A 16,256-nucleotide genomic window follows, 5' to 3' on the forward strand; every position below is an offset into this window, starting at 1 on the left:
CATATAGCAGACAAACACAGTGATATTTGAGAAGTGAAATTAAGTATATAGGATTTACAGAAAGTGTGCAGTCATTCTTTAAACAAAATTGGGCAGGTGCATAAATTTGGGCACCCCAACAGAAAAAAATACATCAATATTTAGTCGATCCACCTTTTTGCAGAAATAACTGCCTCTAAATGCTTCCTATAGCTTCCAATGAGAGTCTGGATTCTGGTTGAGGTATTTTGGACCATTCTTCTTTACAAAACATCTCAGGTTTGTTGGTTTCTGAGCATGGACAGCCCACTTAAAATCACACCACAGATTTTCAATAATATTTAGGTCTGGGGACTGAGATGGCCGTTCCAGAAAGTTGTACTTGTTCATCTGTATGAATGCCTTATTAGATTTTGAGCAGTGTTTAGGGTCGTTGTCTTGTTGAAAGATCCAGCCCGGGCACAACTTCAACTTTGTCACTGATTCATGAACATTTTTCTCAAGAATCTGCTGATATTGACTGGAATCCATGTGACCCTCAACTTTAACAAGATTCCCAGTACCTGCCACACAGCCCCACAGCATGATGGAACCACCTCCCAATGTTACTGTAGGTAGCAAGTGTTTTTGTTGGAATGCTGTGTTCTTTTTGAGTCATGCATACCACCCCTTGTTATGTAAATAACTCAATTTTAGTTTCATCAGTCCACAGCACCTTATTCCAAGAAGCTGGCTTGTCCAAATGTGCTTTAGCATACCTCAAGTGACTCTATTTGTGGCGTGTATGCAGAAAAGGCTTCCTCTGCATTACAGCATCATACAGCATCTCCTTGTGCAAAGTGTGCTGTATACAGGAGTTGAATGATGCACAGAGACACTATCTGCAGCAAGATCATGTTGTAGGTCTTTAAAGCAGGTCTGTGGGTTGACTATGACTGTTCTCTCCATCCTTCACTTCAGCTTATTGGAGTTTTTCTTGGCCTGCCACTTCGGGCCTTAACTAGTGCTGTGCCTGCAGTCTTCCATTCCCTCACTATGTTCCTCACAGTGGAAACTGACAGCTGAAATCTCTGAGATAGCTTTTTGTATCCTTCCCCTAAACCATGATGTTGAACAATTTTTGTTTTCAGGTCATTTGAGAATTGTTTAGAGGCTCCCATGTTGCCACTCATTAGAAGAGATGCAAAGAGGAAAAACATTTGTAAATGGCCACCTTAAATACCCTTTCTCATGATTGGATTCACCTGTGTAAGGAGGTCAAGGGTCAGTGAGCTTACCAAACCAATTTTGTGTTCCAATAATTAGTGCTAAATGTATTTAAATCAATAAAATGACAAGGACGCCCAAATTTGTGCACCTGCCTCATTTTGTTTAAATTATTGCACACTTTCTGTAAATACTAGAAACTTCATTTCATTTCTCAAATATTAATGTGTTCATCTGCTATATGATTCTGATCCAGACAACCAATGATTTATAAAGGAATATCAGGAAAATTATCAGGGGTGTCCAAACCTTTGCATACAACTGTATATCTACTACCACTGTTAATGTAATACTATTTTGTTTTTTATTTTTATTTTGTTGTTGCACAAGCTATTGTATTTTGTATTTTATTTCTTATTTTCTTGATATATTTACTTGATGTTCTTTAATAAGAGCTTCTGCAATATTGTTTCCTAACAGTCACAGTAACAAAGTCATTTGAAATTTAGGAGGGGGGGGGGGGGGGGGAGTAAAATATCTCACCTTCGCCTTGTAAAATTTTTATTTACCCATTGCCAGGCCAAGGGTTTCTGAGACTGCACAGACGGCACAGGCTGCAAACCGATCCAGGCTGGACCATGGCTTAACTTTTTGACAAATTCCTAACAATTTCAGAAAAGACAATTATTTATCTCTGTAGTTTTCTCTGTTTCATGTCTCAGAAAAAACAAATGGATTAAATGACTTCAGCTCAGATCAGGGACCACAAGTTGGTAAACGCTGGTTGCCATCCAGGACCCAAGTGGTGAAGTGTTTCACCACTTGGGTCCTGGACGGCATCCACCCAGACAGAGAAGTGATCCATCCTCACCTCTCCAAAATAGCAATCTCTGTGCTGCCAGGTGCAACGTGGTCATGCCCTTGACCTTCTCCATTCGCTGGGGTCCTCATCACTGAGGCACCTGCGAGCTGGATCATGCACAGAATCACATTCATTCCAGCGGTACCCAGGGATCCTCCAAAGAGACCTGCTACCAAATACATCCGGTCATAGACTTAGGACAGTGGTTAGAGTCCAAGTCTCACAACCATAGGAGCCAGAAGACGTCCCTGGTGAAAAAGTCTGAGAAATGTATTGATCTTAAGTAGGGCAATTAATTTTTTTTATTTGCAGCTTACGCCGTCCAGGATCACGTAACACTATTCAATGTTAGGTCAGTGAAGAACTCATGAAGGCCCCAGCACCTGGAGAAGTCCAAGGACACGCCCACGTTTCACCTGCTGTTTGCATGGGTGGTTGCCATTCAAGGACCCAGTTCCATAGTGGCACCAGCTCATGGTCCCAGACCTGATCTGTCCTCGTGGTACATTGTGACATCAAGGAAAAGTCACAATATCAGAAGGGAGCAGTTTTCTTTTCAACATAGCCTTTGTGTGTTCCACTGTGTCATAAAGCTGTGTCTGGAGAAACAATTGACAAAAGTCCAGTCAGAGTCACTGAAGACTGGAACGTCTTCTGAGCTGTCACAGAAGACGTACACTACAGTAGTGTACAAAAATTCCAAATGAAGGAGCTGATAATACAGGAAAAAAGGTGTGGTTTATACTTGTTTGATATATTTTGTAAATGACTAATCAGATTTGTTAATAAACTTTGTGGCAGCTGAACATCCAATTAAACAATTATTTCCACTCTAGATCGAATTGATTCAACAGATTTGATGAGCTGACCTTTAACCTCTGGAACAAAATATGTGCCCACATCAAGATAAGCAGAAAACACGCTGCAATTAATAGCAAATATGGTCATTTACATGATATTTTAGACATTTAATTATGTTAACCTTTGCATCGAAACAAACTCACCCTCTTTTCTTCGGTGTCTATGATCACCAGATCAGCTCCTCTCTTTAAACAATCTGCTCTGCTTTCGTTCCACGGTTTCTCCTTCGAGGATATGAAGTAGCAGCTGTGTCCACATCTCTGCCATCCCTTCGGACAAAGATTTACTTTGTCTTGTAGCTTCTCTATCAGCTGATCTTTTTCCAGGATTATTGACACATCTGGTGAAAATCATCAAAAACATGAGCGAAAGAAAGCATCACAGCATCAACTTGCTCAACATACTGATGTCTGCAACTATTATTTCCACAATCAATTATTCCTGCAGTTAATTGTTTATCTGTAAAATATCAGGATATGATTAAGGTACTTATTTTTTTATCAGGATGTTGTTGAAAGTGTTATTAGGTATGGAATGTGTGCGTGGTTTGGTAATCTGTCAGTCAAAACTAAATCAGAACTGATTTGGCTGGTACGCACGGCACATAAAGTAATGGGAGTAGGGGAGTATCCATCATTACAACAGATATTCGAGGAGGCTGTTATTAAACAGATGAGGAAAATAACCTCTGACCCCTCCCATGTTCTTTACTCTCAATATGAGCTGCTTTCATCTGGACGCCGCTATCGAGTTCGATCTAAAAAAACAAATAGAGATACCTAAACAGGTATAAAAACTCATTCCTCCCCAATCAGTGAACCTCCTGAACTCTAACCAAAGAGCAGGTCGTTAATGTGTCATTGTGATTGTATTGTATTGTCTGGATCTGTCTTGTCATGTCTGTACTTGGTTAGTGTATTTTATGTGGCTGCCTGTGTGTCCAAGACAAATTTCCCCTTGGGGAAAAATAAAAGAATCTTGAATCTTGAAATAGATTTGTCATTATAGTTTAAGATGACAGTTATTTTTATGATTTCTGAATTACATATTTAATTTCTAAAGTGTGCATTGATAGCAAATTATGCATTAACATGGTTTAATATCCAACCAACACTTAAAAACTTAAAAATGCTCATTGTACAAAAATATAGAAGTAAAAAAACAAACAAACAAAAAAAAAACAGGCAATACATTGTCACATTGGAACTATCACGTCATTTCAACACTAAGAAAGATATTTTAATTTAACATGTTTAAATTGAATTGTTTTTTGATATGAATGACTTGGGGCTATAAACAAAGTCTGTTTTTTTATAGTTTCAAAGTCCTGCAGTGTTCTAACCATCAAATCTGATGGTTAGAACAGTATCAATTACAATTTCAATTCAGTTTCAGTTTATTCAGTTTATAAGGCCCCAATTCACGACAGCATCGCCTCAAGGTGCCTCACACAAAATAGTTCAAAAAACAATGTAAAATAAAATTAAAAGATCAAGAAGCACAATTAAAAGTTACAAAAAGCACAATAAAAAAACTTATATAAAAAAAACTTAAATAAAAACTTAGAGTTAAAAAAAAGATGCTAACAACATTCTAACCATAGGACTGTGTAAAAAAGACATGTCTTTAGTCTGTTCTTAAAGGACCCAAGCTCTTCTGAAAAGTGTCCCTACTACATGCACTCAATCAGCGCTCAGGACTCCCAGTTTTCCTATGAGTATTGTTTTGCCGGTTTTGTACTTGGATAATGAGACATTCACTCATTCACTCCACCTCCATTTCTTGTGGTTTTACTCTTTAATAAGTGCTGTCATGTAATTACGCCTCTGTGTCCTGCATTTGGGTCTTCAAAAACTTCTCCATTTTATAATTGCTATGCTAATCTAAGACCATGTTTCTAAGGCCAGGTTTTTCTGAGGTTTTCACACAGACCCCAAAATCCACGTAAAAACGGCACAATAACAAAAGCAATCCGAGATTTCTGACATCCCCAAATCCAGATCCTGATCACCTCCAAAATTAAGTGGAATCTTCCATGGCCTAATATCTATCTGTGGAGCAAATTTTGTGAGAATCCATGAAGTAGTTTTGATATAATCCTTCAAAGCATATATAGAGTAAAATCTAGATCCAGATTCAGGTCACCTCCAAAATTCAGTGGAGTCTTCCATGCCCTATTATCTATCTGTGGTGCAAATTTGGTGAGAATCCGTACAGTATTTTTTACGTAATCTTGCTAACAGTCCAACAAATAAATAAAAGTAGTTGATTTTGTTACTGTACATCGTTGGCGGATAGTAACCACAGTGTTGGGATGTAACGTGTCCTTCTCTTTGCTGCCTTCACACAATAAAAAACTTCATAAACATCAGTTCTGAAGATGTCTTTGATGCTTGATCAGACTGGAAGGAAACTAAAATCAAATACATCAAAAACAAGGAACTTACGAGGGTACTTCAAAAAGTTCTTGACTTCACCTAGAGAACAGCAAAAGGATATCTTAATCCTTTTGGACAAATAATACATGATTTTTCATGGAATTTTTTTTTTTCCAACATACTCTCCCCAAACTTCATTAACTTCAGTGCACTTGTTCCATCAATCAGTGTTGCCACAGTTACTTTGAAAAAGTAATGAGATTACCGATTAGTCCTTGAAAAAGTAAGTTATTGCTTTACTTATTACTCAGTTTTAAAAGTACTTAAGTTAGATTACTACATTCAGTAATTCAGTACATTCAGCTGCCGGCAGCTGCTGAATGTAACTACATTAACTAAAGTAACTGTGGCAACACTGCCACCAATGTTAAAACTCCACTGGTTCTTCTCACAGAAGATCACATCTTGAGCCTCCACATACTTTTGGTTACAGGTAAGGCTGAGAACTTTTTGAAGTACCCTCATACAGAGCCAAGAAACCAAATCAGCAAAAATTAGAACCAAAAAATCACAATAAAGTGAATTTCTTACAATGTTGGATTACGATGATGATCCCAGTTACCAACAAGAGGCAGAGAAGTCCAGTAATGAGCACTACAGCTGTGAGACACCTTTGAGTAACTGCTGGAACACATGTTTTTGGAGAGGTTGGTCCTGTAGAAGTGAAATAATTAGATGATACAACTAATACAACCAAAACACGTTGTTGGTTCATTCATTATTTCAGTTTCTGCTGCTGATCCCAGTCTGGGTCACACTTTCTCAGCCAAGTCAACACCTTCTTGGAGGGGTCCTGGGATGTTCCCAAGCCAGCTGAAAGATATAATCCCTCCAGCATGTACTGGGTCTTCCCTGGGGTCTCCTCCCAGTTGGACGTACCTGGAAGACCAAAGAGAGGGACGACCAGGGGGCATCCTCACCAGATGCTCAAACCACCTCAACTGGCTCCTTTGATGTGAAGAAGGATAGTCTCTTAGTCACTTCGCACTCTTCTTCAAACCTGCCCCAACCTTTGCATCATTTAATCTAAGATCTGACAACATAGTGCCACTTTTTTTTAAGTGCAGGAAGTGAGAACATGAAGTACAAATCATCAGTATCTATCTGATTTTGCAGTGTTTAATGCACAGGAAGACAGCATCACCACATTTCCTGCCCCTCCCATCTCAAGACTGTATGAAAGTGATCTGTGTTATTATAAGTTCCTCTGGTTCCAGCGTGCCCTTCCAGTTTAAATATTCTCCAAACACAAAACAATCTTCAATGTGAGAAAAACCTGTAATCATATCTGCATTCCCCCCAAAATACCTTTAACATAAGAACAGCATCATCCAGAAAAATATTTGGATTTGGATATATGAAACATTGCATGAAATGTAGTTATTAAACATCTTACCTCTTTCCTGTGTGCTAACATCGGCACAGCCATCTTTGATTGTATTGATGCTGTCGTAGATCTGCACCACCCGCTCCTCCCTGTCGCCCCTGGTGCGGTTGAATCTCACATTCCACATCACATGTGTTTTTTTGTACATGTGGAAGTCCATCTTAATAGCAGCTGATTGGCTGCGCAAACCTCAGTTTCTCTCGATTGCAGGTGGAATGATGATGGAGAAAGTAGGTACACTGTTGTGACGCTGCTGTCTGGGTACTTTTTGTGACATGCGTCACAGAAATCTACATTTGGACTCGTGCTGGCTCTGTAAGCCACACCCACAATCTTCAGTATTTCATCATTCATTCTCTGTCCAGACCCCACCTCTCGCCCAGTGGCCACTGAGATAGGCTCCAGCTCCTGCAGCAGCTCCTTTTCATTTAAAGTAATAGACATAGAAAGACATAAAATTAGGTTAATAGTCGTCGTTCATTTGGCTGTTCCCGGTTTTTTGTTCGGGGTCGCCACAGCGGATACAGCCAGATCCACATTGGTAATTGGCACAAGTTTTACGCCGGCTGCCCTTCCTGACACAACTCCAGTTTTACCTGGAGAAACACACACAGCCGCTGGTGTTCCAAAGAGGTCTCCCATCCAAGTACTAACCAGATCCTGCTCTGCTTAGCTTCTGAGATCTGACAGGATCAGGCTTACACAGAGCAGAACGTTAATTAAAAAAATAAATAAATCAGAAAACCTGGAAATGTCTTTTTAATAATGTTTTATCACTTGGCCTGTAAATTTTAATGTTTTGAGACATATGCCAGGTGCAAAGATTTGTAAAATGACACTTTTAAGTCGCTAATCAAACCAGTTCTGTATGTCACATTTAGATTTTATTCAAAAATATATAAACGGCCAAAAACAACTCCACTGAGATACCCACTGATACCCCAAAGGTATTACTGCTCTGTCCTGTGTTTTCATTTAATCATTTCTGTGTTTCAGGTCAAGATGACTGCAGTTATGACAAAAAATATTCTCTCTATAATGTTTATGGAAGCTATTAGCTACTTGAATCGGCATTTAATTACACATGTAAATCTGTGACCTTGGTCTTCTGTTGGAAAATGGTTGATTGCCCCCTCTGGAAGGGAGACTTACTGCCCCACGTGCAGGAGTTTAAGTATTAAGTAATTCAAATTCAAGTCAAAAAACTTTATTTGTCCTCAAGGGGCAATTCATATGCCTAGAGCAATATTACAAACAACACCAATAAATAAATAAATAAAATTACTACAGTAAATAAATATCAATACGAATTCTAAGTGCTTCAGAAGTGACATAGTTACAGTGGTATGTAAAAGTTTGGGCACCCTTGATGATTTCCATGATTTTCCTTTATAAATCCATTCCAGAATGTTGTACTTGTTCCTCTGCATGAATGCCTTAGTAAATATTGAGCAGTGTTTAGGGTCGTAGTCTTGTTGAAAGATCCAGCCCAGGTTAGCCCTCAACTTTAACAAGATTCCCAGTACCTGCACTGGCCACACAGCCCCACAGCATGATGGAACCACCTACAAATTTTACTGTAGGTAGTAAGCGTTTTTCTTGGAATGCTGCGTTGTGTTTCCGCCATGCATACCAGCCCTTGTTATGTCCAAATAACTATTTTAGTTTCATCAGTCCACAGCACCTTATTCCAAAATGAAGCTGGCTTGTCCAAATGTGCTTTAGCATACCTCAAGCGACTCTGTTTGTGGTGTGTATGCAGAACTTTGGGTAATGACTGAAAGAATAAGATTGCGGACAAGCTGCAGAAATGAGATTCTTCCGTCGGGTATCTGGGCTTACACTCTTGGACAGGGTGAGAAGCTCGACTGTCCGGGAGGGACTCTGCGTAGAGCTGCTACTTTTGCTCATGGAAAGGGGCCCAGGTATCTGGTGAGGATGCTCCCTTGGTCAGCTCGTAAGGAGGAGAGGCCCTGGGGAAGACCCAGGACACGCTGGAGCAAATATATTTCCCAGCTGCCTTGGGAATGCCTTGGGATCCCCGGGATAAGTTACAGGACTTGGCCGATGATAGGGAAGTGTTCGGTGAGCTGCTCACTCTGCTGTCACCGCGACCTGGACCCCGATAAGTGGCTGAAATGAATGAATGAAAAAAATATTCTGACAGGTGTCATCCAAAATTCTTGATAATTTTCTATAGTAAACCAGTTGTCAAATAGGGTTACTTTCTAAGAGTTACTTTCACAGAGTTATTTGAAGTTATTACACCAAGACGCATCACTGGGATTGTGTTAAAACATTTTTTTTTTTTAAACCTACTGTCTGAAAAAAAATGAATGAAAGCTCTGCGTGGTCAAAAAAAATTCTTCCATTTCTGACATGCCCTTTTTTTACTGAGATCCCCATCACACTTAGTACGAATGAGCATGAGCCAAGTCGGATCAGGCATAATGTAAAAACAAATCAGGATTTGTGCCACATCTGGGGGGGGAAATAAGAATTGCAGAGGACAGCCATCCAAATACCCAGGCAGCGCTCTGACCCGCTCCAAGTGATTCATGCACATGCCGTGTACATGATCCTCCGAACATGGTACAAATGTAGGTGGAACACAGTAATAGTACCTGGACAGCTGCCAGACCACTGTTTACTCATTGAAGTTAACCTTTGGTGAAATAAGATGGACTAACTGCCAAAAATCAATTTACAGTTGTGTCCCTTCTCCTTATGGGTGCTGCCACACCAGGAAAATAAATAAATAAAATAGTCAGTATCAGTAATTTTTCAAAGGGGGTTTTTTTTTTTTTTTTTGGACGTGAAGTTTAATTTTTGTTCTCATTCTGAAATATACAGAAACTTAATGCTGCAACACCAAAAAAACAAACAAACAAACAAAAAACAAACAAAAAAAGATCAGTATCAGAAGTGGGTTTTTTCCGTAATGAACATGTGAGGAAGTGAATGTTGTAATCTGCTGTTTGTTGACTGACATTTGAGGTTTTCAGTGTTCAGATTCTTACTGATAGACGTTCACGAAAGTCGCTGAATTGTCAGTGAAGCTGCTGCTGTTTGACAGAATAAACAAGACAGGAGAAAATTGTTAGGTTTTTGAGACGGACATCTGGGGAACACAGAAATTTTAGTTTTTAATTAAAAAAAAGAAAAAAAACTACAATAACTGAAAGAAGTGATACAAGTGTGTTGTTTATTCTGTTTTTTGATTCTGGATGGATTCTCGTCCCTCTGAGCCACAAACCAATGCATTCTGAGACAGAAGTATTTACTCAGGACATCTGTTCTTACAAATATGAATATCACTTCATATTATATCAGATTTGGATTCTGGTTCTGGGTAAAACTTTTATGGCAAAATGACCAAAGACTTTAACCAGTGCTATATTAACCTCTGAAATCATACCAGGATCGAACCATCACCAAAGGTTTGTGGATTTTAGTCTGATTTTCTTTTTGTTCCACCAAGTTTCATAAAATTATCAGTTTTTGTGTAATTCTATGTAATTGTAAAAATTTAGTCTCCTACCAGCAGTTAACCATTGAGCTGTCTTGCTCTTTCAGCCGTTAGTGGTGTTTATTCCTAATTCTGTCCATTCTCATCACTCCCAAAGAGAATCACAACATCTTCAGCTCTGCCACCTCCAGCTCTGCCTCCTGTCTTTTTGTTATTGCCACCGTCTCTAATCCGTACAACATAGCTACTCTCAAGAGCGTCTTGTAAACTTTCCCCTTCACTCTTGCAGATATTCTTCAGTCACAAATCACTACTGGCCACCTTTCTCCACCTACTCCACACTCTCCATTACTTTGGACAGTTTACCCCAAGTATTTAAACTTGAGCTGGGTATCGATTCAAATTTTAAGAATCGATTCAATTCCGACTCTTAAGATTCAGAATTGATTATTTTGATTCGATTCGATCTGATCCAATATTGATTTGGGTTAGTGTTATTAAAACCATTTTGAGGTGTTACCTAATTGTCTAGTTATGCAACATAATACCAGTATTATATTGAGATTTGACAGCAAATTAATAAGTATTGGTAGTTAATGATGGCTATAAGACTGATGTCACAGACCAATCCCCCTCCCGGAATGATAGAGTAGTATTTTTATTTTACAAACATACTCAAGGGCAGAATTACTGAATTGATCCAGGGCAGCCAAAACAGGGCACCAGAGGTACCTGGTTCATTGGCCCTGACACAGGTACATTTCTACAGGCTTCCATGTTTTGGCCAGATGCCTTGTTTCTTCTGGCTATAAAGTAAAGCTGTAACAAAGACAAAAACAAACAAACAAACAAAAACTATGGCTTTACTTCGCAAGATTTGTCCCTCAAAATGCAGAGAATAGTGTGAACCATTGTGAACAAGAAAGGACTCAGAGCTGATCCTTGGTGTAATCCCACCTTCACCTTGAATGAGTGTCAATCCTACTGCGCTTCTCACCGCTGTAACACTATTGTACATGTCAAATCAAATAAGCACAGCCTCCTGGGTCTTCCCCGGGGTCTCCTCCCAGATGGACATCCCTAGTACATTTTATGACATTTCAGCCAGAAGTCCATGTAAATTCCTTTTCAATACTCTGCATTTTTGAATATGGAATTTACCAAACAATAGTAAAAGCTTGATAATGTATTCAACGGTCTCTCCCACATTTTTTTCCTGACAGCATCTGTTACATCATCATACTATGCAAATAATATGATTGTGACATCATTTAGCGACTTAGCAACTTTTAGGGCAGCCAGTAGCTACTTCTCTTGCTGAGGAGTTGGCAACACTGCTTTCTTGGACATCTTCGTTCCACCACCAAGTCTCCTTGTCTTCTTTCCGCTGTCCAGATGTCACACCCAGTAATATTCAGTTGTCCAAAATTGCTACCCCTACATCCAGTGTCTCACCTCCTCACTGAATTTCACACATCAGTCTTTCTCCTTTAGCTTCCACCATCTGATCCTTTGTTGAGCTCACTCTCTTCTTCTTCTTTACCTCTAAAGTCATCCCACAAACCACCATCCTATGGTGTCTAACTACACTCTCTCCTGCCACCACCTTACAGTCTCTGTTTTCTTTTACCTTGTATCTCCTACAGAGAATGTAGTCCACCTGTGTCCACCTTCCTCCACTCTTCTATATCACCCTGTGCTCGTCCCTATTCTTAAAGTAGGTATTCACCACAGCCATTTCCATCCTTTTTGCAAAATCGACTACAGTGTGTCCTTCCACATTCCTATCCTTGATACCATATCTACCCATTACATCCTCATCACCTCTGTTCCCTTCACCATCATGCCCATTGAAGTCCACTCCCATCACCACTCTTTCATGCTTAGGCACACTTCAAGATTCAAGATTCAAACAACTTTATTGATCCCTAAAAGGGCAATTTGTCTTGTCACCCAATTACCTCAAACAAAAATACAGCAATTAATCCACAATTATTACTAATTGAATGTAATAATGGCACACATCGGACGAATACATTTGATCTCTTTATGTACGCTAAACTTTGAAACAGTCCGTCATCCTAAGGCAATGAGTGTGTGGGGGCAGCAGCAGCATTTCCGCTGGGGTGGGGACAGAAACACTTTCCACTACCTCATCGAACTCACTTCAGAAATCTTTCTCCTTCTCTCTCTCGCAACCTACCTGTGGGGCATATGCACTGATGATATTCATCATCACACCTTCAATTTCCAACTTCACACTCATCACCCTCTCAGACACTTGCTTAACCTCCAACACACTCTTAACAAGCTCTTTTTTAAAATTACTAACACCGTGTCTCTTCCTATTCACACCATGATACAACAACTTGAACCCACTTCCTATGCTCTGGCTCTTACGTCACTTCCACTTGTTTTCTTGTACACGCAATATGTCTGCCTTTGTCCTCTCCATCATAATAGCCAACTCTCTCCCTTTACCAGTCATACTGCCAACATTCAAAGTCCCAACCCTCACTTCCACCCTTCTAGTTTTTCTCTTTTCCCGCTGTCATGGGACACATTCTCCTCTTCTTATGCTTTGCCCAGCAATAGCCTAATTTCCACCCGTACCCTGTTGGGCAATGGCACCGGTGGCAGTCGTTAACCCGGGCCCGGACCGATCCGGTTTGGAAACTCTATTTGTACTCTCCATGGTTGGGTTGGCTTGTTTTACACCAGATGCCCTTCCTGACGCAACCCTACTCAATTATCCAGGCTTGGGACCGTCACTCAGAATGTACTGACTGCACACCCCGTGTGGCTGAGTTAACTATTGAGCCTTACTGAATTTGCATCTCTCTCTCTCTCTCTCTCTAGGGGCTGACTGGTTCGGTTGGTGATACAGGCCTTCCAGGACCTCAGGGCCCTCCTGGTCCACAGGGACCCAGTGGTCGCTCCATCATTGGGCCTCAGGTAAGACTGTGAGGATTTAGAGTTTCTCAGCCAGCTTTCGAACAAAATTTAACTATGTATATATGTGTGTGTCTAAATATATATATATATATATATATATATATATATATACACACAGTAGTGTTCAGAATAATAGTAGTGCTATGTGACTAAAAAGATTAATCCAGGTTTTGAGTATATTTCTTATTGTTACATGAGAAACAACGTACCAGTAGATTCAGTAGATTCTCACAAATCCAACAAGACCAAGCATTCATGATATGCACACTCTTAAGGTTATGAAATTGGGCTATTAGTAAAATTATGAACACCCCCTTTTCGACAAGTCCGACTGTTCTAATTACCGGGGCATCACTCTCCTCTCAGTAGCAGGTAAGATTTTGGCTTGAGTGCTGCTCAACAGGCTTATCCCTACCATAGCGCATGAAAATACTCCCGAGAGTCAGTGCGGATTTCGGGCCAACAGGGGAACCACCGACATGATCGTCGTCCTGAGACAGATCCAGGAGAAGTGCAGAGAACAGAACATGGCCCTTTATGCAGCCTTTATAGACCTAACCAAGGCTTTTGACACGGTCAGTCGTGAGGGTTTGTGGAAGATTCTTGCATGCCTTGGCTGCCCTCCAAAGCTCCTCACCATCATCCGTCAGCTGCATGAAGGCCAGATGGGACAAGTGAAGTACAACGGGACTCTGTCCGGCAGCTTCCCCATCTCAAATGGCGTCAAACAAGGTTGCATCCTCACGCCCACTCTGTTCTCCATCTTCTTCAGCATGATGCTTCGTGAGGCCAAAGAAGACTTGACAGATGGCACCTATATCCGCTTTAGAACCGACGGAAGTCTGTTTAACTTGCGGCGCCTTCTGTCCCACACTAAGATCACAGAACAGCTAATCATGGAGCTGCTCTTCGCAGATGACTGTGCCCTCGTCGCCCATACAGAGCAAGCCTTGCAGCACATTGTCAACTGTTTTGCTGAAGCAGCAAGAGCCTTCTGCCTCACCATCAGCCTGAGAAAGACAGAAGTGCTATATCAACCGGTCCCCCATACAGCATATACCCCACCCCAAATCAACATTGAGGGTACCAGCCTGAATGCAGTAGAGCACTTCACGTATCTCGGTAGTGTTATCTCAAATGACACATCTGTTGCCAAGGACCTAGACAGTCGCCTTGCCAAGGCCAGCAGTTCTTTTGGTCGACTCTCAAAGAAAGTCTGGCAGAATCATGCACTGTGCCTTTCCACAAAAGTGCAGGTCTACAGAGTCATTGTGGTCCCTACCCTCCTGTATGGAGCTGAAACCTGGGTTCTGTATCGCCAGCAGATCAGATTACTGGAATGCTTTCATCAGCGTTGTCTCCGAAACATCTTCGGGATCAAGTGGCAGGACTACGTCTCAAATGAGGACATCCTTACCAGAGCCAAATTGCCCAGCATGGAGTCTATTATACTCAAACAACAGCTTCGTTGGGCAGGTCACATAGCCAGGATGGATGATACACGCATGCCGAAATTAATTCTCTTTGGCGAGCTCAAGGAAGGGAGACAAAACCAAGGGGCCCCCAAAAAGCGCTATAAGGACCAGCTGAAGAAACAGCTCTCCCTTGCACGCATTCAGCATCAGTCATGGCAGCATCTAGCTACAGATAGACTCAGCTGGCGTTCCAGCATCAAATCCGCCAGCCTGAAGTTTGAGGCAGAAAGAAGTGAGGCCTCACGCCAGAAGCGTCAAAGACAGAAAGAGCGGGCAGCAGCACAAGCCCAGCCTACTCAAGTGTTCATTTGCCCCAAGTGTAACAGGTCTTGTGCATCCCGCATCAGACTTTTCAGCCACCAGAGGGCTTGTAGAAAATAAACTAAAAAAGGCCTTCCCACTATCCTCGCAAGTGTGTGTGTACATGCATATACATATTGTAGCAGACATTCAACATGTAATGGACATAATTCACCATACTGAGTAAGTTTCCTTTTTGGTATGTGGCAACACGCCGAGATGTGCGAAGGACAGTGCCACCACTGGTGGTTAGAGTGTGTCCTCTATTCTGCAGGTGTTAACACACCGAGGTGTGCATATTGATGTTTCCTGTCTCTGCCCTTGCGTGGGTGATTGACAGTGTGTATTCCTGCTATGCATATAGCAAGTTGTCTTGAATATTGATGTTTCCTGTCTCGGCCCCTGCGTGTGTGACTGGCAATGTGTATTCCTGCTGTGTTTATGACAAGCAGTCTCTGCCCCCTGTGGTGGTTTCCCTGTCAGAACACCTGCGAGGTTAATGGGTGGGGCTGTTATAAAAGATCTGTGAATTGTGTGAAAAGGGGAGAAATAATGTGGTGCTCCAGTGCATTTTCACAGTGGGAAATTGTTATTCCTTTTTTCAGCTATTGCAGTTCCCACACTGGTGACCTTGACATCTATCTTTTGAATGATTTTGAAGGAGATTAAAGTGAGAGTAACAGTGAATGCTGTGACGCTGAAGCTTCCTGGGTTTTGAGACTCATCAGTTTCAGCTTGGTTTGCCCAAACGGAGGTGCAGTTTGCACTGCGGGTAGATCACTGCGGACAACATGAAGTACTATTATGTTGTGTTGGCTCTCAGCAGTTCCACAGCGTCAAGGCCAGTTAGTCTCCTGCAAACTCCACCTACAGTGATTAAATATGCAGCTGTCAAGGCTCACTTTTTAACCCTCTGGGGTCGCTGTGCAAGTTTTATTAAATGATACGCTGTTTTTTTAATGACATTAGATAGAAACTTCCATTTTTTGCTGAAAAGTACACTCCTCTGACTTCGGTTCAGCCATCCTCCATGCTCCTAATAGAAGCTGTGTGATGATGTGCGCAATGTGAGTGTTCAATCGGAATTGGTTCACCATCACATGGTTTTCCAATATCTAATTGTAGGGCACAGCAGTCTCACATGGGAGGCCAAAGATTGTTAGGAGCAGCGGTGTGTTACTCTTTGGCATGTGAATGCTGTTTGAATAGCCCTCTGGCTGCTGGCTCCATGCGTAAAAGTGCAGTGTTGCACATATAAATGGAAGTGATCAACGTAAGAGGGCCTCATACAGCCTCATGTGGTGGGCCAAAGAGTGTCACTATA

General features: G+C 41.2%; 1 protein-coding gene across 1 annotated transcript in view; it reads left to right on the forward strand.

Annotated features, from left to right (window-relative positions):
- The window catches only part of LOC117501384 (collagen alpha-1(XIV) chain-like), a 212,155-nt gene that overhangs the window by 174,869 nt on the left and 21,030 nt on the right, over positions 1 to 16,256 (forward strand). The window contains exon 38 of the mRNA XM_034160248.1: positions 13,062 to 13,157. Within this exon, the coding sequence (XP_034016139.1) occupies positions 13,062 to 13,157 (96 nt within the window). The remainder of the gene's footprint in view (positions 1 to 13,061; positions 13,158 to 16,256) is intronic.

The sequence above is a fragment of the Thalassophryne amazonica genome, chromosome 20 (assembly GCF_902500255.1).
Source record: "Thalassophryne amazonica chromosome 20, fThaAma1.1, whole genome shotgun sequence".
NCBI classification, from domain to species: domain Eukaryota; kingdom Metazoa; phylum Chordata; class Actinopteri; order Batrachoidiformes; family Batrachoididae; genus Thalassophryne; species Thalassophryne amazonica.